This window comes from Salvelinus namaycush, chromosome 40 (assembly GCF_016432855.1).
Source record: "Salvelinus namaycush isolate Seneca chromosome 40, SaNama_1.0, whole genome shotgun sequence".
In the NCBI taxonomy this organism is placed as follows: Eukaryota; Metazoa; Chordata; class Actinopteri; order Salmoniformes; family Salmonidae; genus Salvelinus; species Salvelinus namaycush.
In genome coordinates this window covers 12,457,239-12,481,909 of record NC_052346.1, presented here as the reverse complement: position 1 = coordinate 12,481,909, position 24,671 = coordinate 12,457,239, and the positions used below count along the sequence as shown (strand labels likewise).

General features: G+C 43.3%; 3 protein-coding genes and 1 pseudogene across 3 annotated transcripts in view; 2 read left to right on the top strand and 2 right to left on the bottom strand.

The window, feature by feature from the left end:
- Positions 1-16,192, bottom strand: part of LOC120033099 (radixin-like) — a 33,910-nt gene extending 17,718 nt beyond the window's left edge. Inside the window, exons 1-3 of the mRNA XM_038979354.1 lie at positions 15,807-16,192; positions 11,925-14,802; positions 7,014-7,105 (exon numbers count right to left, since the gene is read on the bottom strand). Coding sequence (XP_038835282.1) covers positions 7,014-7,025 — 12 coding nt within the window. The 5' untranslated portion in view covers positions 7,026-7,105; positions 11,925-14,802; positions 15,807-16,192. The remainder of the gene's footprint in view (positions 1-7,013; positions 7,106-11,924; positions 14,803-15,806) is intronic.
- Positions 9,701-14,330, top strand: LOC120033229 (annotated as a pseudogene).
- LOC120033228 (toll-like receptor 13) lies at positions 14,688-16,088 on the top strand. Its single transcript, XM_038979508.1, has one exon. The coding sequence runs from the start codon at positions 15,600-15,602 to the stop codon at positions 16,086-16,088; it is 489 nt and encodes a 162-aa protein (XP_038835436.1). The 5' UTR covers positions 14,688-15,599.
- A 580-nt stretch (positions 16,193-16,772) lies between the features above and the next one.
- On the bottom strand, positions 16,773-21,951 carry hpxb (hemopexin b). The gene is made up of 10 exons (XM_038979355.1): positions 21,817-21,951; positions 21,065-21,087; positions 20,665-20,784; positions 19,999-20,147; positions 19,082-19,235; positions 18,696-18,908; positions 18,243-18,335; positions 18,028-18,158; positions 17,442-17,589; positions 16,773-17,166 (listed from the first exon to the last, which is right to left on the bottom strand). Exons 1-10 carry the CDS (start codon positions 21,876-21,878, stop codon positions 16,940-16,942), a joined length of 1,320 nt encoding a protein of 439 aa, XP_038835283.1. The 5' UTR covers positions 21,879-21,951; the 3' UTR covers positions 16,773-16,939.
- Between the last annotated feature and the right edge of the window lie 2,720 nt (positions 21,952-24,671).

Here is a 24,671-nt window from a genome sequence, read left to right as displayed (position 1 = left end):
TTCTGCCCCTGAACAAGGCAGTTAACCCACTGTTCCTAGGCCGTCATTGAAAATAAGAATTTGTTCTTAACTGACTTGCCTAGTTAAATCAAATAAATAACATTTTATTTTTTAAATAAATAGGCAAATCGTTGTCCAAAAATACCGATTACCGATTGTTATGAAAACTTGAAATCGGCCCTAATTCATTGGCCATTCCAATTAATCGGTCGACCTCTAATACTGCCTGCTATGTTTCAACTTGTCAATTTCAAATGATTTAACAAATTCTATACTCTAACAGTTTGAATTGAGATGTGTTCCACTTCCTCAACTGACTTATGGTTCTTTCAAGACAACTGTGAACTCGGAAAAATACCAGGTAAAATCATGACGTCAATGATCTTCAGGTCGGAAAGTCGGAGCTCTAGAAAGAGGCCCGAGTTGGAATTCCGAGTTGGATGACCATTCAAAACGATTTTTCACAGTCGGAGCTCGTCGCCCCCCAGAGTTCCCTATTGTCTTGTACGCATTGAAGTCGGAAGTCTGAGATTTCCCAGTTGTTTTGAACATGGCATCAGATTGTAACTTTGGTACCTCAGGGTTACCAGCTCAGACCCCCTTTCCAGGGGTTTTATTTGATCGTATAAACTTCTGTGTTTGCCCCCCCATTTATTGATAAATCCCCCATCATTGTAATATTTCCTGCATCATATCACTCCTAATACCTTCACCCATTTCTACCCCCATGGACTTGAAAACCCCGCACAAATGAAATGAACCCCCTCACAATCCACCCTAAAATTGGTTACATCCCTGCATAGCTTTATCGCTACGGTTAGGCAGTAGGCTTGTATTTGGTGTGATGATCTGTGAGGTGAAAACATTTGTGATTTGTCAAAAACCGTAAATGACTTGTCAAGTCATGTGCTCAGGTTCTTGTATACACTAACAAGTACATCAACGATTTGTAATATGCTGAAAAGTGGCTCAAATATGTTCATATTTTTCAGGCAATGAGCGCAGCCATCTTTGACTTGTTTATTTGCGTCTTATAGTGAATGGCATTCTGGGATTAGGAAGTTTTCACCAAGTCAAACAAACAAAAACATGTCTGCCATCATAAAATAATTTAGCTTCTGTTAGCTTAGCGGACACACATCTCTTTTCTAAACAATACTACATTTCTCCCATCACCAGAGATGTGGTACATTGTAAACAAGCCTAGCTGTTAGCGACCTAACTTATGTTTTGTTTTTGTCAGCGCAACCTGTTATTTGGACTGGTTTATGGAATGAGTTTACCTGTGGATGTGTTCCATGTTATGTTTGGATGATGAAGTTCGCATTTATCTTTTACAATAAAAAGGTTAAATTATGGAATAAAGTTGTGAAGACCTTTATTTCCCATCAGTAGAAAACATTGTTTAGATGCTTTTCAGACAATGCTGTTTAGACGTGTTTGTTGCATCATACTTTGATGCTACTGTTCCAGTCACGTTTGTGATCGTACGCTGCAGGGACCACTCAACAATGATCACACATACGTGACCGTACGCGTTAAAGGGTTAAAAGTAACAAGTCTTTCCTAAAGAGCTAACCAACAGCGATAAACTGACTTGGAAAGACCATGCCTTAGTCCCGTTATATAATGAAGTAGCAACATGCAGTGTCCGCAGGACAAACGGACGCCTTATTGGGTATCAGAGTTACAAAGCTGTTATGGAGAGTCAAGTGCTTAACTTGTGTTTCCGACAGATGTTTTGAATGTCCCTTTCCTGGTGTTTGTGTGGGGGCTGCCTGCCACCAGCAATCAGCTGTGAAAGTGCTGACCTTTGTTAGACTTCACGCGCATGCCTGTCTATATCTCTGGGTCTGTATGCCTGTGTGTGTGCGCCTGTGTGTTTATGCCTGCATGTGTATCTGAGCCAAAAACACAACTAGCCCACGGAGTGTGAAGGCGAAGAGAGTAGTCTAGCTATAGCCAGGCAGACAGACAGCTCTCCATAATCCCTGGCTGTCCCCGTGTGTGTACAGAAGGAGAGGGGGAGGAGAGACGTGCTATAGCACCCACACAGCCTAATCACGTCCTCTGAAAACACCACTGAACCAAGCCCCAGTTACTCATGACACCCAAAATACAGTACATAAACCATCAATGTGATACAACTGGTGGAATTCAAACTAAAAACAGTACAGCAGCACTTTCTCTTGGCGATAGCACCGGTTCTGATTCTGGCCTAGAAGAAAACAGCACAAGAATCTAAGGAGGACTCATATTAGGGCAATTGGGAGTGTGATCAGGAGGTGTGTGTGAGGGACATGGTCAAAGGGATCTGTCTTTTGCCTCTAGCGGTCATGTTTCCCACCATCCATGTGACTGAGCCAGTAGGGGCAGAGCTAAATGTGGACAGCCAAATGCCACAGAGAGGCCATGCATGAACAGAGTGGTGATGAAAGGAAGGCCTAATGGACCACACAGTGTGTGTGTGAGAGAGAGAGTTCTAGAAAAGTTAGTTGAGACACTTTTCAGTCAGAATCTTCATCCTGTTGCTCGTCATGGCGTCTCTCCGTGTTGTTTAGAGGATGAGTCTTCTCTCAGACAATCCCCTCAGTTAATGTGCAGCTGTTTGTCCATAAGCTGTTTACAAAGGCTTTGCTGAGAGGAGAGGAGACCTCAGACAGACAGACACAGACACACAGGACTGCTCTCCTTTAGTCAGAGAGGAGTTGTTAATCTGGCAATGAGCAGCTGTCTGTCCGGTTGATTAACCCCCCTACTGGGGAGGGAGGGGAGGAATCCCCACCTACACACGTACTCAGGATCAGGTCGGGTGCTTGTCAACAGAGCACAGGATCAGGAAGCGTTCCACTCAGACTCATAGACCAGGGGTGTGTTCAGTTTGCTTGAACGCTTGCTACGTTGTGGAACGGTTTGTAATGAACAACACATTTTTCCAAAACGTTCTGGTATGTAATGAACAGACAGATAGGTTTGCTCTGTTCAGTGGGTGTGGCTTGAAGCAAAAAAACAGTGGTGCATTTTGAAAACACAATCCAACCTCTCCCTGTTTTTAACTGGTTGTTCAGTACAGCACCGTTTCAGTTCAATTAAACATTCCATTTTTATGTACTGAACGCAGCCCTGGACAGTGCAGCGCTGGGCAGGCTAGAATGTTAATTAGGGCCCAGTCAGTCTGTTTGGACTTCAACAGGCAGGCGTGAGGATAATGGATGCTGCTCCAACTTTGTGTTGTTGGTTTATCTATGTGATATGACAGAGCTCACCAAGGCCCTCAGAGCTCACTATGGCCTTGCAGGGCTTTCACTAGCAGACAGAAATATAGCAGTAAACAAAGCTAGCAAACAAGGCTGCAGTGTCACCCGGTGCCCCCCCCCCCCGCCACTTACAGCCTGTCCCCCTACTCATCCCCTTACCCTTCTTCCACAGGATGTTGACACAGCTCTCCCATTTATATGGGCCCAATTCACACGCAGGCCCTTCTGCAGCAAACCAAACAAGGCAGAGAAAACAGGCACGTCCCTGCAGGGGTCCCTTCCTGTGGGGTCTGTCGGGTCATAAACACCCCCCGCCGAGCTCACGGGAAGGGAGGAGGGGTTTGGTCAGAGTGTGCCAGTTCTTATGTCCAATGAATAATGCAGGTTATTCAGTATAGGCTAGCCCAACCCCCCTGACCTCACACTTACCGCTACCCCAGAGGTGGGCTACCAGCACAGCAAACCACAGGCCTTGCCTGGGGTACAAACAAGCACATGGCCTCTCAGCCCTACTAAGCAGCCTGCCATTAAGAGTTAGGAGCAGTTTGACTTCCCAAAGCCATTTAGAACTTAGGCTAGTACCGACTTCAGACGAGTCTTATGGTCGTCCTAGAGCAAAACGGAGTACACCATCGTGTTCGTGGGAGTCATCTTTCCTCATAGTTTGTAGGCTAAACCCTTCGTACGCTACAAATGTTTTCATGAGAAGACAGATTTTCGGGACGTCTCATGGTCTGACAAACACCACTCTAGCTTTGCCACCTTTCACCGCAGATGCGGAAGGGGGATATCGGCGGATGCGGTAGATTGAGATGCAGCCCATGCAAAACATAACATCTCTCTAGCTTAAACAGACAGATTTGGATGGGGATGTTTTTATTACAGTGCCTTCAGAAAGTATTCAGACCTCTTGACTTTTCCCACATTTTGTTGCATTACAGCCGTATTCTAAAATTGATTATTGTTTTTTTCTCACATCAATCTACACACAACACCCCATAATGACAAAGCAAAAACAGGTTTGTAGAAATTTTTGCACATTTATTTAAAATAAAAACATGGAATATCACATTTACATAAGTATTCAGACCCTTGACTCAGTACTTTGTTGATTCACCTTTGGCAGCGATTACAGCCTTGAGTCTTCTTGGGCATGACGCTACAAGCTTCTCCCATTCTTCTCTGCAGATTCTCTCAAGCTCTGTCAGGTTGGATGGGGAGCGTGGCCACACAGCTATTTTCAAGTCTGCGCTCTGGCTGTGCCACTCAAGGACATTCAGAGACTTGTTTGGAAACTACTCCTGCGTTGTCTTGGCTGTGTGCTTAGGGTCGTTGTCCTGTTGGAAGGTGAACCTTCACCCCAGTCTGAGGTCCTGAGTGCTCTGGAGCAGGTTTTCATCAAGGATCTCTGTACTTTGCTCCATTCATTTTTCCCGCAATCCTGACTAGTCTCCCAGTCCCTGCCGCTGAAAAACATCCCCACAGCATGATGCTGCTGCCACCACGTTTCATCGTAGGAATGGTGCCAGGTTTCCTCCAGACGTGACGCTTGGCATTCAGGCCAAAGATTTAAATCTTGGCTTCATCAGACGAGAGAATCTTGTTTCTCATGGTCAGAGTCCTTTGGGTGCCTTTTGACAAACTCCAAGCGGGCTATCATGTGCCTTTTACTGAGGAGTGGCTTCTGTCTGGCCACTACCATTAAGGCCCGATTGGTCACCTCCCTGACCAAGGCCCTTCTCCCCCGATTGCTCAGTTTGGCCGGGCAGCCAACTCTAGAAAGATACTTAGTGGGTCCAAACCTCTTCCATTTAAGAATGATGGAGGCCTTGGGGACCTTCAATGCTGCAGAAATGTTTTGCTACCCGTCCCCAGATCTGTGCTTCGACACAATCCTGTCTCGGAGCTCTACGGACAATTTCTTCGACATCATGGCTTGGTTTTTGTTCGGAAATGCAATGTCAACTGTGGGACCTTTATATAGACAGGTGTGTGCCTTTCCAAATCATGTCCAATAAATTTCATTTACCACAGGTGGACTCCAATCAAGTTGTAGAAACATCTGAAGGATGACCAATGGAAACAGGGTGAACTTGATCTTAATTTCAAGTCATAGCAAAGAGTCTGAATACTTATGTAAATTACTTCAGTTTTTTAAATAAATTTGATAACATTTCTAGAAACATGTTTTCGCCTTGTCATTATGGGGTGTTGTGTGTAGATTGCTGAGAATGTTTTTTAGAATAAGGCTATAAGGTAAGAAAATGTCAAATTGGTCAAGGGGTCTGAATGCTTTCCAAATGCACTGTATGTTAATTACATTGCCGCCGGGGGGCGGAAATTTTAGGCCAAGGGGTAATAGACAAATTAAACTTGTGAATATTCCAGATAAGAATTCAGCCACCCTAAATTCCCCTTGGTGGTTTTTAGGGGCCTTTGAGTGGCCCCTGAGTGGCTGACAAACTCTTGGGGACATACTATTCTCTAGTGCCTTTGACAGTGACCTTATAGAAAAAGGATGCCTGGCCTGTTTCTGCTGTGCGCCGTGTGGGGGCGGTGCGCCGTGTTGGGGGCGGTGCGCCGTGTGGGGGCGGTGCGCCGTGTGGGGGCGGTGCGCCGTGTTGGGGGCGGTGCGCCGTGTGGGGGCGGTGCGCCGTGTGGGGGCGGTGCGCCGTGTGGGGGCGGTGCGCCGTGTGGGGGCGGTGCGCCGTGTGGGGGCGGTGCGCCGTGTGGGGGCGGTGCGCCGTGTGGGGGCGGTGCGCCGTGTGGGGGCGGTGCGCCGTGTGGGGGCGGTGCGCCGTGTTGGGGGCGGTGCGCCGTGTGGGGGCGGTGCGCCGTGTGGGGGCGGTGCGCTGATGACTCAGGAGACAGAGAGAATCAGATGATGACATCATCAGTGCACGTCTGCGCCTCTCTCCACTGCCATTTCCCCACCACCCGAGATTCCCAATATATCCACAAGGAGAGAGAACAGTGAGTATAGCCAACTGCCATCTTAATCATTTGACATGAGCCAAAACCAGCCCTGCTTAACTCCAGTCTCACGCAAGAACAGTTCCCCTACCAGGGCTTCCAAAACACTCCCTCCCCTACAATGTTTTCCTCCACTGACCGTAAATCAAACTCTGTATCATAACTAAGCATAAAATCAAAGCAGGAGTTGTGCAATAGAGCCACATGACTCATCCTCTAACCCCATGTCCCGACCTGCTTCTTAAGACATGAACAGAGAAACTAGGAGAAACAGTGAGAATGTTCAGTGGATATCTGATACCATGCACTGCATTGAATGGTTTGTTTTGGCATCTCTCTTGTACAGCAGAGGGCCCTGGTATTCTCTCTGTCCAATTAGCTGTTAACAATAGCAGCAGTGTTGCAGAGCCTCTGGCCCTGTGTCTGAGATGGGCTGAGAGCCTGGGAGGCCTACACTACATCACACCATGGGTCTTGGAAGGGAACCATCAAGGGCAAGGGTGAAGTAGGGTGGGCGGTACAAGCACATACACACTTCCTGTACACTCAAGACACTAGTCTTATCCAGAGCATCTTACAGACAGTCAACAGTCAGGTCAGTGCATGTGGCCCAAGTAGGAAGTGAAACCACATCCCTTGTGTTGCCAGCAGTACAAACTAAGTTCCCATCGACTGGACAGGAAGCAGTCTGACCAATGAAGACCACAGATGGTTTTGAATTGGTTATCTCATCCTTTCCACTGCATTATAATTCAGTTCATAGTTCCGTTTCTGAGGTCTTACCGGTTTCGGCATGTTTTTCTCCTCTCCTCCCTTCACCCAGCAACTGAGAAGACAACTGTCACAGGATGGATAGCTTCCCTGTTTCACAGGACCTGGGGGACAGAGAAGATCAGTTCAGTTATGGGGACATTGTAGCAGATCTAAAGCAGGTAGAACAGCTGATGCAACACATGGGTAAGACAGAGAAACCAGGGCAAAGGGGAAGGAATGAAAGAGAGGAAAGGGAGTTTAGGTCAGTGGGTAGAGAGGGTAACGATGATATTGTCACTGTGGTGTCAGGGTCACCAGGACTGAAATAAAGCTCAGGAAGTAAAACATAAGATAGACGTTACTAAAACAATTGTTGCACAGAGAAATCTCCAATAACTCATAATAAAATAGAGTTTTCGGGGTCCAAGGGGGGTGAATACTTATGATAGGCACTGTATGTACTCATTTCTAATTTGATAGTGCTCTTTTCCTTTCTTTTCTAGTTTTCTATCATTAAAGCAAACTTGGTAAGTTATATTGATCATTTGGATTACCTGTGATTTACAGGACACTGCTGAGGGGAGGACCTCTCATAATAATGGCTGCAATTGGAGTAATGGAATGGTATCAACCACACAGAAACTACGTGTTTGATCAAATTGCTGTTTCAGTAAAGAGTGCAGTGGTAGTGTAATCTCATGACTTGAATCACCTGGTAAGAAGATGTAAGGTTGATTACGCCTGATCCAAATATAGAACGGTTGCCTGGGAGACAATAAAACATGAGACTGAGGGGTCTATTCAATTTCAGCCCTCCAAGGCTTTAGCATAATCTCTCATCCCCCAGTCATACATACTATTGCTGCACTGGGTGAAAAGGGTCCATAACAGGGGATATCTTTACATGACACGTTTTTGATATTCTAGAGGATACAGACCATTTCCAATGCATATTTTGAGTTGTGTGGATTTGCACCATATCCGGACAAATTCTGAATCCAGATGTGTCTTTTAGACATATATGATGCTGGAATTACTCTGAATATCACACATGGACATTTCCTATGGCCGGATATAGACCAATTCACTATCTTGAGATATGTGACATCCTATTTTCTCTCTTCATGTTGACAAAATACTGACTGTATATATCACATATCTGTGTTTTCTCAGCACATTCAAGATGAATGTATTGATTCCAGATATGCTTTTCTTGGCTGAGGTCCATATCTGGATCTTGATGTGCTGAAAATACGATTTCTGATGCATTTCTGAGTTTTCAGCACATGGTCAATAATTTGTCAAATATTTTTTTCATTCATGCACAAATCATTATGGGATTCCATCCGGATATCATACATGGTATGGCCGGATATTGAGTCATTAGATATCCTGAGATAGGCCTATGTGGACATCTTATTTTCTCTATATGACGACAAATACTGACAGTAGGCCTGCATAGTATATTTTCTCAGCACAAGCAATACATATGCTGAGGTGACTGAGGTTCATAATCAGGATCCTGATATGCTTTTTGATATGCTAAATAAGGACAATTTCTGATACAATTTCGAGGACATGTTCAATAATTTGACAAATATTAAATCCATATCATTCTTTGACACTTGAATAACGTTTTGTATTCCACCTGCATAAAGGCACACGCAAACTAAAAGCACTGTAACTGGTAGCCTAGCAAAAAGAATCACACATTTTCTGATGTGGAGTTCCAATTGTAATTTTTTCGATTGTAAACGGTGTGTGGTCGAACTGACAACTGGAGAAACAAAGAAATTAGAAAATGTTCACAAAATACCTCAAATAAGTTAAAGCTAAAGTGAGCATCTAATTTGAGATGTTTTATTTATATCTTAGTAACGTTAACTAGAATCAAGTAGGTTAGCTAATTAGGGGGGAGCGTAAAAGCAACTGGTAGCCTAGCTAGCTAACAAATAAAATGTCTTTCCCTTCAGGGAACACGTTTGGGCGCATTTTGTATTACTGGTTAATATAAGATAGCTAACTAGCTAACCAGCAACTTGGCTAGCTAGTTTGTACCAGTTCGTTTTCTCGTCATGAATGAAGCAGGTACGTAGCTACCTTGTGGTATGGTTATGCGAAATGACAATATTTTCTTGCAATATCGACACAATTTTGATGAATGATTTATGCATTGACAGTTTGGAGTGGATTACAGACCAACACTAACTATCACCACGTAGGGCCTGGACTACCAGGGACCGCCTCTGACGACCCAATCTGCACCCATCGCATCCATAACAAAGAGGGCTTGCAGGGGGATTGAGGGTGTGCAACTTTTATTTTCTGTTAAATAAATCAACTACATTTTCAGCATAGATTGGCCTACGTTTGTATCTTTACAGAAAACAGGTGTTCCGATTGGAGCTCTGGATTTGCTATGCTGCATTTTTTAAACAGAAATAGCAGATGTGCTTTGAATTAAATATGACAATATTTGCTTTTCTGTGCCTTGTAGCCTACTTCTTAATATGGCACTGTATGCTCAGATATGTCACCTTTATGTGAAGAAGCACAATGATTTTCGGTGCCTGAACAGGTAAAATCATTTGGATGCTGGACATTGATCATGAGTCAGATTTAGTCCATTTTCAATCAGACATATGAGGATGAATATTACATATCATGTAAGGATATCCATTGAAATTAATAATTTGGGGAGAAATACAGATCCCAAAATGATCAGGTAATGATTACAGATGATACATTTCAGAAAGTATGTGGATTTGTTTATGCCTAAGTATAAAGGCTTAGACATGTCAGCATGTTGACACAAACCCTTTCCGGAGTTAAAATATGTAAGCGGGCGCACACGCATCAGGGGCATGTCTTGAAGGGATCTCACCCCAGATATCTCCCTGTACTCATACGGTAGTAGGGAGATTTCTGAGGTCTGGATTGGATGCCTGTAGAAACTGTCCCATTAGGGAGAATATCCTATCTCAATATATGAAATGAAGGACATGCGTTTCTGGAGCATGTCTACTCCTTATATCTAATAAAATGTTAGATATCCGGAAATATCTAGATAAAAGGCACCCCCTGATATTGACCCTTTTCTCCCAGTGCTGCTTTTCAACTAACACCAGCATTCCATCCGAAACAGTTCCTGCATATATGACAATATTTTATGAAGTTTTTGTTTGTTTTGGTCTTTGGTCATTTTCTTTTGGGATGTTCATGCACACAAACATTTTGAGAGACAAGCCGAAGTAGGCAGCCGAAGTCTCGGCCCCTTCGTAGCGGATTGGTCAATAGTAGGGATTCTTCAATTAAGTGTTTGTTGCCATTCAACAAGACGTAACTCGTTTTCATGTAAATGTCTTCACTTGAGAAATACTGCACCAAACATCCTTGGCAAAAACGTCAAAATGAATGACAGATTGAGTTATTTTAGATTAATTCTAACTATTTTGAGGACGCGTATATTGGCTACGGCATCTCAAGATGCACAAACAGTACTATTTCTGCTTTTTTCTAGTATTTTTAGCAAAGGTCTTGTAAGGGACTATGAGAGCACACTCGTTCAGGTCAACCAGCTGAGTTCGGGTAGGCGCCAGTCGAACTGAAGCATGATGACTCCTTTACACTTAGTGTATACTGATGTTATACTGGGAAACAGTTTCCATAGCTAGGGCTGACAATGAGGACTTGTGAAGAGCAGAATCAACAACCTCTGCATAATCAAAACAGTTGCCTTGTGAAAAGGTGTTAAAGTTCAGTTAGCCATGGTGATGTAAACGACAGCTTTGGCCCAGTGAGACATGGGCGCCAGCCCGCGTAGATGTAAACAGAAAAGCCTGAGCCTTTTGGGTAATGGAGGGATAAAATGGAGAGAAGTGAAATCTGCTTTGTGTTTGGTGTCCTTGCCATGACATTAACAATAATGAATATCGTGATACTGGTATGTCCCGGCCCTATCAGACTGTCAGTGATAAGTTGTAACATTGTGTGCACCTCTGATGCAGTGCATTGAGTCCTGGGCAAACACTCCCAAAAGTTCATTTCAAGTGCATGTTCCTTACCAATGATGGGACCCAGAATTGGGGAAAAAATTTACTGACTGGCCACCATGTACGCAATTCAAAGCAACCAAATCCAGCAGATCATTGGCATTAATGACCCTCAACATATGTTTCAAACAGATGGTAAATTGAGTTAAGTTTAGTACGATAGACGGGTGTGGCTGAACGCACTTATGTACAGCTGCTGATTATTTTCTGCAGAAAATGTGGTCATGCGTAAAAAAAAACGTTGGGTAGGACCGGTGTTTAACGCACTGGGGTACTTAAATATTGGCGCCTGTAGAAAGTAACGGAATTATTTGTAGGCTATAATTTATAGACCGTGATCGCGTTGAGCAATAGTGTTCAATCATTGCAACACTGGTTACACTATTCACCCGCCCGCCCCCCTTTGTAATAGATGACAACCGTCAAAACCCGCCAATGTTACATTGTAACAGGTTAACCCAACTAATGAAACGAAATTATACTTGTTAATAATTATACGCCATGGCTAAGTAAAACTGGAATTATATTATAGGCTACGTTTCAGGTCTAATAACATGAGGCAATGCATTTCACACTAATAAAAACGTTTTTGCAAACAAGATAAGTCAAGTTTTGAAATCTTCGCGAGACAGATGTGACCGCGTGTCACATAGCCTAATGTTGTGCTTTCGTCTAAGTGCAAACTATTATTGCGCAAATAATAAAGTAGCTTGTCTGCCAAAAAACGGTTTTCAGAGATAAAGCCAGTTTTATTTTCCTCACAAATGTACAAGTAATAGGTTGAAATTAAGGCCTGTCTTAGCCTACTTTTGCAACACGTCGAGTACACAAAAATCGCCCCTTTTTCATCAGCTTGCAGAAGCTCTTCTAAGGAGACAGACAAACTCACCTCTGGTGAAGGACTACGGCTTCAAAGACCGACACAATCCCGAGTATTCAATGCTTTCAGGTTATCCACGCTGTAAACTAAACGACTATATTTCATGTACCCTTGTCACCTCCAATTTTCTCGTGGAGCCTTTTAGAACGGACATGAGTGAGAAAATCGTGCAATTGAGATCCACCGTAAGGCGATTTGTGAAGACATTCAATATGGCCGTCGGACTAGTCGAGGCCAGGCGTGGTTGATTTAATATGTGGGGGTACGAGCTCTGCTCAGTAGCAGCGATGAGAACTCCCCCAACTTTAAAATAGAGTATTCTAACAGTGTCGGTGGGTGTACTCCATGCTGTCATAGTTGTGTGTACACACACAATATATTATACTAAATGGAGGGAGAAAATTAACATACCAAATCCTACGAATTGCCCTGAAGCCAGGATGCACGCACACACACCTTGATATGAGAACGACATGTCCTATCTCAATTTATTCCATTTCCTTTCCTTTCACCTGTGGATCAAATATAGTCTATGGAGTATGCATGATAAATAGAACAATAACATGGGGAAAGTCAGTACACAAAGGGAAACAGTATCTATATTAGTTATATTACATCATAAAGAACATGGTATCAGTTTTGTCTCAAATAAGGACTCTCACAAATAAGGATGTCTGCCATAATGTCTGTGAATACTTCTCTCATACCTGCTTTGTAAAACACTGAACCCTTTTCCATTAAGTTTTTGTCTTCGCAGAGCATCACAGAAACATTGGTGGGATAAGTACCCAATTGTCATACTTGAGTAAAAGTAAAGACACCGTAATAGAAAATGACTCAAGTAAAAGTCAGCCAGTAAAATTCTACTTGAGTATAAGTCAAAGTATTTGGTTTAAAATATACTTAAGAATCAAAAGTAAATGTAATTACTAAAATATACTTTATCAAAGTCAAAGTAAAAATCATTTCAAATTTCTTATATTAAGAAAACCACACGGCACCATTTTCTTTTTTCTTTTAGTTACAGAAAGCCAGAGGCACACTCCAACATTCAGACATCATTTACAAACGAAGCATGTGTGTTTAGTGAGTCTGCCAGATCAGAGGCAGTAGGGATGACCAGGGATTTTTTGTTTATAAGTGCATGAATTAAACCATTTTCCTGGCCTGCTAAGCATTTAAAATGTAACGAGTATTTTTGGGTGTCAAGGAAAATGTATTGAGTAAAAAGTAAAATATCTTCTTAATAAGGAATCTAGTGAAGTAAAAGTAGTCAAAGATACCCAAAAAAACTACTTAAGTGGTACTTTAAAGTATTTTTACTTAAGTACTTTACACCACTGCTCACAAATAACTCTCCCTCACTCAATAATCTTCCAAGGCAATGCAATGAATTCAAACATGAGAGTTACACATTATGGATCAATTTATAACACTTATAATGTTCAGCTCTGTAAAGATCTGAACATTAGTTGGTTTTGTTAGGCTATATTTGCCGTGAGCCTAAATGGGTATGCTCTTGAAAAAGTTAAGAATTTCATGTTGCATTCCCTGATCCTTCTTTACTAACACATAACTTTGCATGTTACGTAATCTAGTGGACACAAACTGTTATTACACTAAGGAGACACGAAGAAGTGTCTTCAAAAACACTGGTTTAGACATTTCCTTGACCAAGCAATTAGGCATAACTTGATGTTTCAGAGATTTACTTGTTTGGGTGAGCAGCAATCAAAGCATTTTGTATTTCATAAACAGCGGGAGATTAGTAAATGCTAGTACCAGTTAGAATTTTAGAACTTAGTCCTCAGAAATAATTTATTAATTCTAAATTCACTTTATTATTGGGGTCAGCAGTGGGTCTACATTCTCTCAGCTGAGACTCTTTGTTTCCTGATGTATTGCTGGGTTCTTGCTGATTCAGTATGTGGGTACTTCCTGAAAAACTGCACAATCCGGGGTAATCTCAGTAACACCTCTAACATGAAAGTACTCTGCTATAACAGGAATCTTGAAGTCATACGTATAGATATTCAGCGGAAAGTAAGCAATTTAGACTTGGCCATGAATAAGATTTCCAAGTTCGTAAAGTTGGATTTTAAAGGCCTATCAAACCTAAATCTCTCTCAAGTGGATGATTGCGCTCTTAGACACCTAGAAGCTCTTCAGGAGCTGGGTCTGGCTCATAACAGACTCACAACCTTGGCAGACCATTTGTTTCAGGGCCATCCTCGTCCTGCTACATCTGGACAACAACCTCATTGCAACCATCAGCTCCTCATCCTTTCAGCCTCTCTCCAGTTGGAAGACAGTGAATTTAACCAAGAATAACCTTTATATGGTTGGCTGCCTAGAAGGCAACCCATAGACTTGTTCCCACAAAATGTCAAATTCTTGGTCGTGACAGTCGGCAGTGGCCTGGAACCCCTCCATCATACCGTGAAGCAACTCCTCGTGCCTACCATTGGTGGCTCCTTGGGAGGAGATAGCGTAGCGTAACTGGTCCAGTTCTGCTGGGTCAGTCATGGCCAGTTCGTACTATCAGGAATCAACGTAAGACCCAGATGCAGACTGTCGAAGAAACAATGTTTATTGTGGCAACAGGGACAGGCAAAGACAGGTCAAGGCAGGCAGGGGTCAAAAATCCAGGGTAAGGCAAAGGTACCGAACAGCATGCGGTCTCAGGGTCAGGCAGAGTTCAGTAATCCAGAGGTGGCGAAAAGGTACAGGACGGCAGGCAGGCTCAGTGTCAGGCAGAGAAGTCAGGCGGGCGGGTACAGGGTCAGGACAGGCACAGGTCAAAAACCAGGAGGATGAGGAAAGAGAGGCTGGGAAACGATAGGCGCTGACAGGAAAACCGCTGGTTAGCTTGAACGAACAAGACGAACTGGTAACAAACAGACAGAGAACACAGGTATAAATACACAGGGGATAATAGGGAAGATGGGTGACACCTGGAGGGGGGTGGAGACAAGCACAAGGACAGGTGAAACAGATCAGGGCGTGACAGTCACAAGGGACTGTCTCATCTACCTATCAACTTTCTTGAAGGTTTGAAATCTTTATTAGTATTCCAGGCAGGGAGTCTTAATATTAAGGAGCTGTACCTAGACACATTAATTTACACACCCCGGTTGTGGTTCCTTGATATCAGTAAGAAGAAGTTCACAGACCTCACTCCAAAGCTGTTTTACCCAATCTCAAGGCTCAACAGACTATCTGTCCAAAGGCCGACTTCAGTCCTTAGATTTCCTCATAGGAGCAAACCTCAGCAGAGTCACTTTCTTGCAGGTGAGAAAGAACAACATAACAGTAGTCAATGAGACAGTGTTGCGTTCTCTCCCTGCCTTGACATACCTGGACATGCAAGATAATCATTTTACCTGTGGCTGCAGCAATGTTTGGTTTGTCCAGTGGATGGAGAACGACTACCAAACACAGATTGTTGGAGCCACAGAGTTTACCTACAACTATCCTGCCAAGCTAAAGGGCACCAAGCTGTTGAACGTTGAGCTTCAGTTCTGTACAGTACACTTAGGACTTTACTACTACATCTCTTCCACTTCTCTGGTCCTCCTCACCCTGATAGCATCCTTTGCCTACCACTTCCTGAAATGGTAGGTAATTTACGGCTATTACCTCTTCTTGGCTTTCCTCTATGACACCAAGCAAAGCAATAAGCGCATGCCTCGTGGCTGTCAGTATGATGCCTTAATCTCCTACGATGAGCCCTGGGTCCTGAAGGAGCTTTTGCCAGAGCTGGAGGGAGAGCAGGGCTGGAAGCTGTGTCTCCACCACCGGGACTTCCAACCAGGCAAACCAATCATAGACAACATTATGGACGGCATCTACGGAAGCCGCAATACCATCTGTGTGATCAGCCACCGCTACCTGGAGAGTGAGTGGTGCTCCCGGGAGATCCAGGTGGCCAGCTTCCGGCTCTTTGATGAGCAGAAGGACGTCCTGGTTCTGGTGTTCCTGGAGGAGATCCCAACCCACCAGCTGTCACCCTACCACCGGATGAGGAAGCTGGGGAAGAGACGCACATACCTGAGTTGGCCCAGAGCTGGGGAGCACACTGTGGTCTTCTGGCAGCAACTACGGCTGGCTTTAGAGACCAAGGACAGCCCTGCTGAAGAAAATCCCATCGTCTCTGGGGTGGAGGCACTGTGACTGTGACAACTTGATTTGAAACAACCATCACATTCTGAACCTTTTGTTTACATCTGCATGAGAATATCATTAAGAAATGCTTACACATAATTAATCAGTTCATGATCACATTTACCTGTAAGACTTATTTTTGCTTGTCATACTGTAGAATTACTCATCTGAATGTATCTCTTGATTTTTCCTGTATTTAATTATCTCATGAATGAATGCAATATAATCATACTATTTCAGTTTCTTTGTATCTTTTTAATTCAACTCATCTCTGTCATACACAAATGTTCAACAAAAATGTGATAAAGTATTATTTGAACCTTAAAAAACATTGTTTGGGTGAGTTGTGGTGTCAAGTTAAAGTAACTGCCCAGTGTTTCCAGATTTCTATGAAGTATGTCCTATAATTAATTCCAATATGAGATAAATAGTTTTCCTTCCACATTATTTTTATTAAGTATGTTTAAATGCAGCTTTTCTGTGTTGGGAAGGATGTGTGGGTACCCCAACACAACAGAATGGTTTTGGCATATACCGATCATTAAAAATATTAATGCGATTAGAACGCTGATGATATATCACCCTCTATGAGGAAATAGCAAGCATTTTTGAAACGGTCTGATTTCTGAAGTGTTTTTTCTCAAATGTATGCTTTGGCCACAGAAAAGAGTATAAGATGAGTCAATAACATTATTTGGGTATGAGTTAACAGAAACTTTTACTGGACAGTTACTTTAACATGTGATTATATGTTTTGACAGCAAGTTTGGCAAATGTTCTAATAAGACACCATGTTGTCCATTGAGTACAGATGATCACAGTTGTTATTCTTCGAAAAGGTATCTAACATAAACTGACTCCTATTCCACACAGCCCATCATGTCTGGGGTGATTTTTTTAGGCTCTGGGAGCATCTTGCTGAAAGCCAGGAGCCTGGGGGTCTCGTAGTGGTAGTACTCAGAGCCCACATACACTTTGACGCCATCAGGGCCACACATTCCTGCCTCGATGCCGGAGATGGGCAGTGGGGCCTCTCTGACTACTGCCCTAGGGGTGGCAGACAGGTCAATGTCCTGCATCTTCTGTCCTGTAGGGGGAAATAGAAACAGGAAAATAGTTTTTCACTGAGTGTGTTATTAAAGGTTCCCAAAGATGACTCCACGTTTGCCCAGCAGGTCTTGTGGCACGTCAGGCCTCTCCAGCAGGGGGAGGTAATGAGTCATTAAAGGTCCAATGCAGCTGTTTTTTTATTATCTCAACATCAAATCATTTCTGACACAGGAAAATCAATTTGTTTGTGAATATTGATGTAAAAAGATCAACAGATTTGAATGTACTCAAGTTCAAAGTCCAATTAGTTACCTTGAATAATGTGCACAATATGGTGATCTGCACAAACAAAGGCTGCGTTCACAGGCCCTTCGATGCCCAGCTCCTCTTTCAGGCTTTTAGGGTAGCCCTCAATCAGAGTGGAGGGAGCTGCTGATTTGTAGATGTAAACTTGGTCGCCCTGTCAACCGGAAATGGTGGCATTCAGGTGTGTTTTATGTGCCATGGGACAAACAGAGGCATGATGGGTAACAAACAGTTGACTGAATAAAAGTTATTTTCTATATACTCAAATCAAATCAATTTTTTTTGTTGTCACATCCTTCGTAAACAACAGTTGTAGACTAACAGTGAAATACTTACTTAAGGGTCTTTTTCCATCAATGCAGACTTAAAGTGACACGAGGAGTAAATACAGCGAATAACAATAAAGAGTAAAAAATAACATGGCTATACAGGGACTACAAGTACCGAGTCGATGTGCAGGGGTACTAGGTCATTGAGGTAGCCATGTACATATACTGTAGGTAGGGGTACTGTAGTGAGTAAAGCTCTGAACATGTTACTTATTGCAAGTGAGGTCCCTGTCTTCCCCTACATCCGAGAACCTTTGACCCACCTTGATGATGTAGATCTTGTCACTGTAGGAGAAGACTGCGTCCACGCCGTTGACCACTTCCTTCCAGGTTCTGGCAATGGGGAAAGTGTGTTTACCATCACGATGGGTGTCTAAACGCATATAAATAGGACCTGAGGAAGTGGGACAGAAGTGAAAATTGGCAACTGTCTTATGTGAGTTGTGCGCACAATTGAACACAAAGGCTTAGATCTTACCAGTGAAGGCATAGGTTTTGCCTGAGTCGTCTGAGGTGATGGCATCCAGAGTCACTTCACTGCATTTGGGAACCTTTTCCTCACCGCCATGGCCTACAATCCAACAATAACATGTCTCAACACAATCCAAAAGCTTTTTTTCCCTGAAATGGTGTTGTTATTACCATTCACCATTCATCTGTTCAGTCTCACAGCATGCACACTGGGCAGAGGAGGCTGGTGGGATGAGCTATAGGAGGACACACTTATTGTAATGGCTGGAATGGAATAAATGGAATGGAGTTAAACATGTGGTTTCTATATGTTTGACGTGTTGATGATACCGTTCCATTTATACCATTCCAGCCCTTACAATGAGCCCATCCTCCTATAGCTCTTTCCACCAGCCTTCTCTGACAATGAACTGATTTTGATAAAGGAGGAAGGGTAACATCCTTTGCATGGTTCTCTTACCGAAATTGGGGCACCTCATGAAGTAGTGCCTGGCGTCCTTAGGGTACACTCTATTCACCTCCCCAGATACAGGGTGGAACCGGGTGAAGTTGTGACCATGGAAACAGTAGTATTGCTCTAGCCAACGGAAGGCAGATGTACAGTTGGGCAGGTGGGCCCACTGTCTCTCCTTTACTGATTGTGTGGCGATGTCATAGTTGTACACTTCTTCTCCTGTGAGAGAGGAAACATACGCAAGGCAGCTCACATCAAGACTAGAAAACTTGATATCCATAACACATTTCCTGGTATGTTGTCTGTGAATAATTTATAAATGTTTATAGCAATAAACCAGAGAAATGTTCATTATGGTCTTATGTGGGGCATCAAAGGGTTAACAGGCTTACCCTTGAAGAATAGGACAGAGTCTGAGTTACACTCTCCCTTGGGGCACTCCACCGCAGCGTCCAAGTGGCTGGGCACCCCTGGGAAGTCCAGCTGGATGTCCTTGGGGTAGCCCTCCTCTAGACTGTGGTTATAGTAGCTGAAAACCTTGTCGTCCTGTAATGGAGGAGGGATGGAGTATACTGAGTATACTAAGTGAATGCTGTCATAGGTGTCCTACACCCCCAAAATCTGAGGGTACACAGGTATGTGAGGATGGCAGGGGGTGGTCTGAAGTTGGAGAATTTAAAAATTTTCAAACACCTGTACAGCCTTTTCCTGCAATCTAGAGCCATAATCATTATGCTTAATTATTTGTAAAAAATGTTTCTTTTTCTGCATATCTAAGCATATCTCGAGCTTTCTGTCTGCTCCTGACTGATGGTTATTTTTTTAAAGAAACTAAATATGCTTCTCCACAAGGAATGTGAGTCTTATTCAGTACATTTAGTTATTGCTTGCTTTTATAAAGTCTACCAACCTTGCTAGCAGGCATGACAGATAAGATAGGTCGACAAGCTAGCTACTCCAACTTGATTGATAGCCTGTAATGGCTTCTTGCTAGCTAGTTATGCGGTTGGGAGATTGGGAGCCTATCTGGGCTAGCTAAAGCCAACTTCATAAAATTGCTAGGTGGCTAGCAGCATGACAGAGAAACAACAACCAAAAATGTAAAAAAATAAATCTCTCTCTATATATATATATATTGTATGTATTTTTTACAGGACAAATCTGAGGGGGCACGTGCTACCTATGGGAACACATGATTGCATAACTTGACTTTTAAAAAGATTGCCCAAGCTGATGAGTCACTTGTAAAACGACGTGTTAAAGTGCCTATTCATATGGATATCGACTACATCATTGATATTGACAGTACCAGGAAAAGGTAGATGTGATCGTGGTCTTTAGGTTTTTCATTGTTGTGCATGCGGAAGGCAGCGTCAACATGCCCCAGGTGATCTAGCTCCTTGAAGAAGGCACTGGAGACCTGAGCTGGACCAGTGAAGCCGTTCCACAGGTGATCCCCTTAGAGTTGCATAGTTCAGATCTGGGATCAGATATACTCATGGAAATGTAAGCTTACACTCTCCTTACACACTTCACAAATATCTAGTACAAACCCGCGTTTACAGGTCATGTTAGCCCATATCAAAATACCCACTAACTAATCCACTACACTCTTGAAAAAAGGGTTCCAAAAGGGATGTTCGGCTGTCCCCATAGGAAAACCCTTTTTAGTTCCAGGTAGAACTCTTTTGAGTTCCATGTAGAACCCTCTGGGAAAGGGTTCTACATGGAACCCAATAGAGTTCTACGTGGAACCAAAATTATTCTACCTGTAACCAAAAAGGATTCTTCAAAGGGTTCTCCTATGGGGACAGCCGAAGAACCCTTTTAAGTTCTAGATTGCACCTTTTTTTCTAAGAGTGTACCCGTAACCCTAGCCATCCTAATGGGGACATAATGACATATCATGACAATGACAAGCCCACTGTAGGGAGAATGAGGGTAAAAAAGACGACTCATAACATGGTTTTGATACCCTTGAAGAAGAAGGTGTGTCCTTTCTCGTCGGGGGTGATGGCGTCAAACTCGATGCCGTCACACCGGTCTGGGTTGGCTTTGGGGTGGGCCTGATCCTTGTGGTGGTCGTGGTCATGGTCTGATGGGCCAGTCAGAGTCAAGGTGAGATGCACGTTGAATGACTTTTCATTATTCAAACATTTCTCCACATGAAAGGGTGCGGTGTGGTTATTTGGAAGTCATGCATCCTACTCTCATATTAAACCATGTAGGACATGCGTAACGGGCTGAAATGGAATTGAATAACACCTGTGCCCGTAGCAAGTTGCAACCCTTGCCTAGCACGCCTGGATCAGTCAATGAGTTGTGAGGTCCTGCATTTTGACAGGCTGTTAAATGAATATGGTTCTTAGACTCACCTGCCATCATTACATCATGGAGCCTGCGTAGAAAGAAGAAGATATTATTCATCATAAACCATAATGTCCTCATTCTGATGAGACATGAGTCAGATCATAGACATGGGAAATTAGATAATACACTGCACATCTTAACTCCACCCTCTGGGTAGGTAGACCAATAATGATGCTGTAGTATACACAGCCCTATTCCAAATAGAGCAGCTCAAAGGGATACCTGATTGATATGAAGGGGATCTGTAATGATGAGGTAACGGGGTGAATCAGCGACAGAAGTGCTGAGGTACACGACTGACTTTGACCCCTCTTTGTGTGTTTGGGTTATTGATCCTGCCTTTGACCTCTGTGATATTGCAAACAAACGTATGGAACTAACCCAGCCAATGTGGGGCAGCATAGTATCCAGTTGTGTTGCATAAGACATGTCTTAACACAGCACAGCGAAGCCCATAATGTGTTGAATAAAGTAACAGTTTAACAAAGCAAGTACAGAGGCAATTTAGAGGCAGTGTATTTTGCTGTGGCTACCCTGAACATGGATAAGAGAATAATAAGATGCCATTTTGGTAGCCCAGAGGTTAAGAGAGTTGGGCCAGTAACCGAAGGTCGCCGACTGTGTGAAAAATCTGTCAATGTGCTGTTAAGCAAAGCACTTAACCCTAATTGCTCCTGTAAGTGGCTCTGGATAAGAGCGTCTGCTAAATGAGCAACATGTAAATGTAAAGGCTTAGCAGTTGATCAGCAGTACTCACGTTGGAGCAGCATGGCTGAGTGCTAGTGCCAAGCACAGGCAGAGTGTTTGGGAGAGAAGCATCACGTTGAGCGGTCCTCCTTTGGGTCCAGGTACCGAAGAGAGCTGAGCTGAGGAAGGTGCCTGAGCAGTAGCTGACCAGACCTTTTATACTGGATCTGCCTGTAAGTGGGTGGATTTCCCAATGTGCCTTTTGTGTGTGGGAGTGTGGGCGGTTCTGTGCTCTGTTTACTGAAAGAGCAGGGGGAGTGTAGGACTTTTTGCGGTTGCAAAACGATTATTTGGCGGAAACTGTTTTATATATGCATCTTATATAATGCAATCAATATGAGCACATTTAAAAATGAGTATAAATCCAGCCATATGTTTATATGGCAAATTCTATTAAATATTGAACATGTTGGGATGTTACACATGAATCTGGTTTGGCCAACATCTTTGGGTCAGATGAAATATAATTTTCTGGATTCAAGTGGCACACTTTTGGCAAGTTTTAGCCAGGACTTTGGACAAGCGAGTTCATAAAGTAGGAGCACAGAGATCAGAGTCAGACAGGGAGAGAAACAACAGTCTGTGACAGAAGACTTGCTTATCTTTGATCTATCATTTGAAACTATAGACACGGGATTTCTAAGAAAGAAGTCAAAATAAAGAATGAGTACATTGCAACATCTATCACTCCAGTGTTAATTTGATAAATTGTAATTACTTCGCCACTATGGCCTATTTATTGCCTTACCTCCTTACGCCATTTGCACACACTGTTTATAGACTTTTTCTATTGTGTTATTGACTGTACGTTTGTTTATTCTATGTGTAACTCTGTGTTGTTGTTATCATAGCGTAGGCTATTACACATCACTGTATTTCACAACATAACTACTGGGGATAGACAGCATTTCAAAAGCTTTTAGACTTCAACCTTACAAAACAAATGTGCAGTCAGACTGCAGTGTACAGTAACTGCAGTACACTGTAGTATAACTGTAGTTAGAGTGCAGTATAACTGCAGTATGCTGCAAATACTGTGTCCAAAATACCACTTTTTTTTACTGCAGTTTGAAAACGGCAATCTTTTTTTTGTAAGGGCAGAGGTGAAATTACAGCAACATTACATACCCTGTTGTTACACATTATATAAAATTGCCAATTTTGCGAACAGTTAGTTTATTTTGTGAGTAATCAACTACTCATAACAACAGCAAGCCATTTAAAATGTGTCTTCAATTTTCATTGAAATACCTATAACTCTAATAACAGAAATAAAGTTCCACCCATACTTTTGGGTCAGTGCTAGTGGGGGTCCTTGAGACATCGCTACTCTAAACCTAACCTTAACCTCTACCCTTACCCTAGCCCTAACCTTAAACCGTACCTAACCCTAACCTTAACCCTTAAACATTTATGGGGTAGGGATGTCCCAAGATTCCCGGATAGCACGGACTCTTAATTTTGTGTTATATGGTGTAAATAATTCACTGCTCTCTACACTGTAGTAGCTATTAAAATACAATTATGCTTCTGCTAAATATATGTTTGCTATATACAGCTCTACTTCATAAGTTTCATATGGTTCATTATCAAACCATGATTATCACATTTAAGACAACGGGCAAATTAAAAACAAGTGTGAGCGGACCAAGTAATTGGGCATCACTCTAAAGCGGGAAGGTGTAACAAACGAGTCAGGAGTAGGTTTTCTTGATTGAACACAGTTCTATATTGAGGGCATTTGGTCAACACAAACACTCCAACATAATCAATGAAAATCTTCTTCTCCAGATCAAACAGGAACACAATACGATTGTCTTTAAACTACAACAAAAGTCACGGGATTGTCACCGTCTTAATGGTTCTTCATAGATAGCTCCTCTGTCTCGGTGGCCATCTTCCAGAGATAGTTCTTCCCCCCTCTCTGCTGGTTCCATACTCTCTCTTATAGGGGAAGGAGAATATCTCATTAGTAGTGTCAGCTGTGCTTAATTGCCTCTGGTTACCTTGTCTCCCATGCCTTGTTGGGCTACCATCTGTGAGCCCAGCCTGCCCTCTGGTGGTCCTTCCACACAAGCTAAAACATTTGCTGCAAATTAAATTGTCCTTTGTGGTATTAAAGATGTAACCTTCTCTACTGTTCTCTACAACTATATACAGTGTCTTCTTTCACAATTTTTACCCTACATTGTAACTTATGATTCACTTTTTCTAGAAGAACATGACATTCTCAACAGGATCTAGGATTATGGCAAAGTAGTTGTTATTTACTGAAATCTGCATCGGTGTTCACTAGTGAATACCTACTTCTTCATCATCTTCATCTTTCCATCCTCATATTGACAACTTCACCTCTCCAATGCCTGATTTGTATTGGTAGATCTTGATACAGTGGTTCATGCTGTCTGACACCCCTAGCTGGCCCTCCGGCAGCAGAGCCAGGCCTCGGGGGCTGCTCAGTCCCTGGGTTACAAGAGGCCAGCCTAGGCCCTTGGCAGGGTACAGCAGGACACGATGCAACCTGCCCCAGTCTGCCACCAGAATATCACCATCACTGTCGATGCTGAGGCCCCAGGGGCAGGCCAGGACGGGCCCCATGCCGGAGCACACCCCCAGGACACGGATGGTGTTCCAGCCAGGTTCCAGCACTCGGATGCAAGGCGCACGGCCTGTCTCGTTGCCCCGCTCAGACACAGCCATCAGCCCAGAGGTCAGGCAGGCAGCCACCAGGTAGGGCCTGTGGAATCCTGTGATTATGGTGCGCTCCAGCCTGGCGCCTGTCTTGGGGTCCAGCATCAGGGCAGTTAGAGTTCCACGCCTGATGTCGGCCACCAGGAACTCATCCAGACGGGTGACGGTCACTCC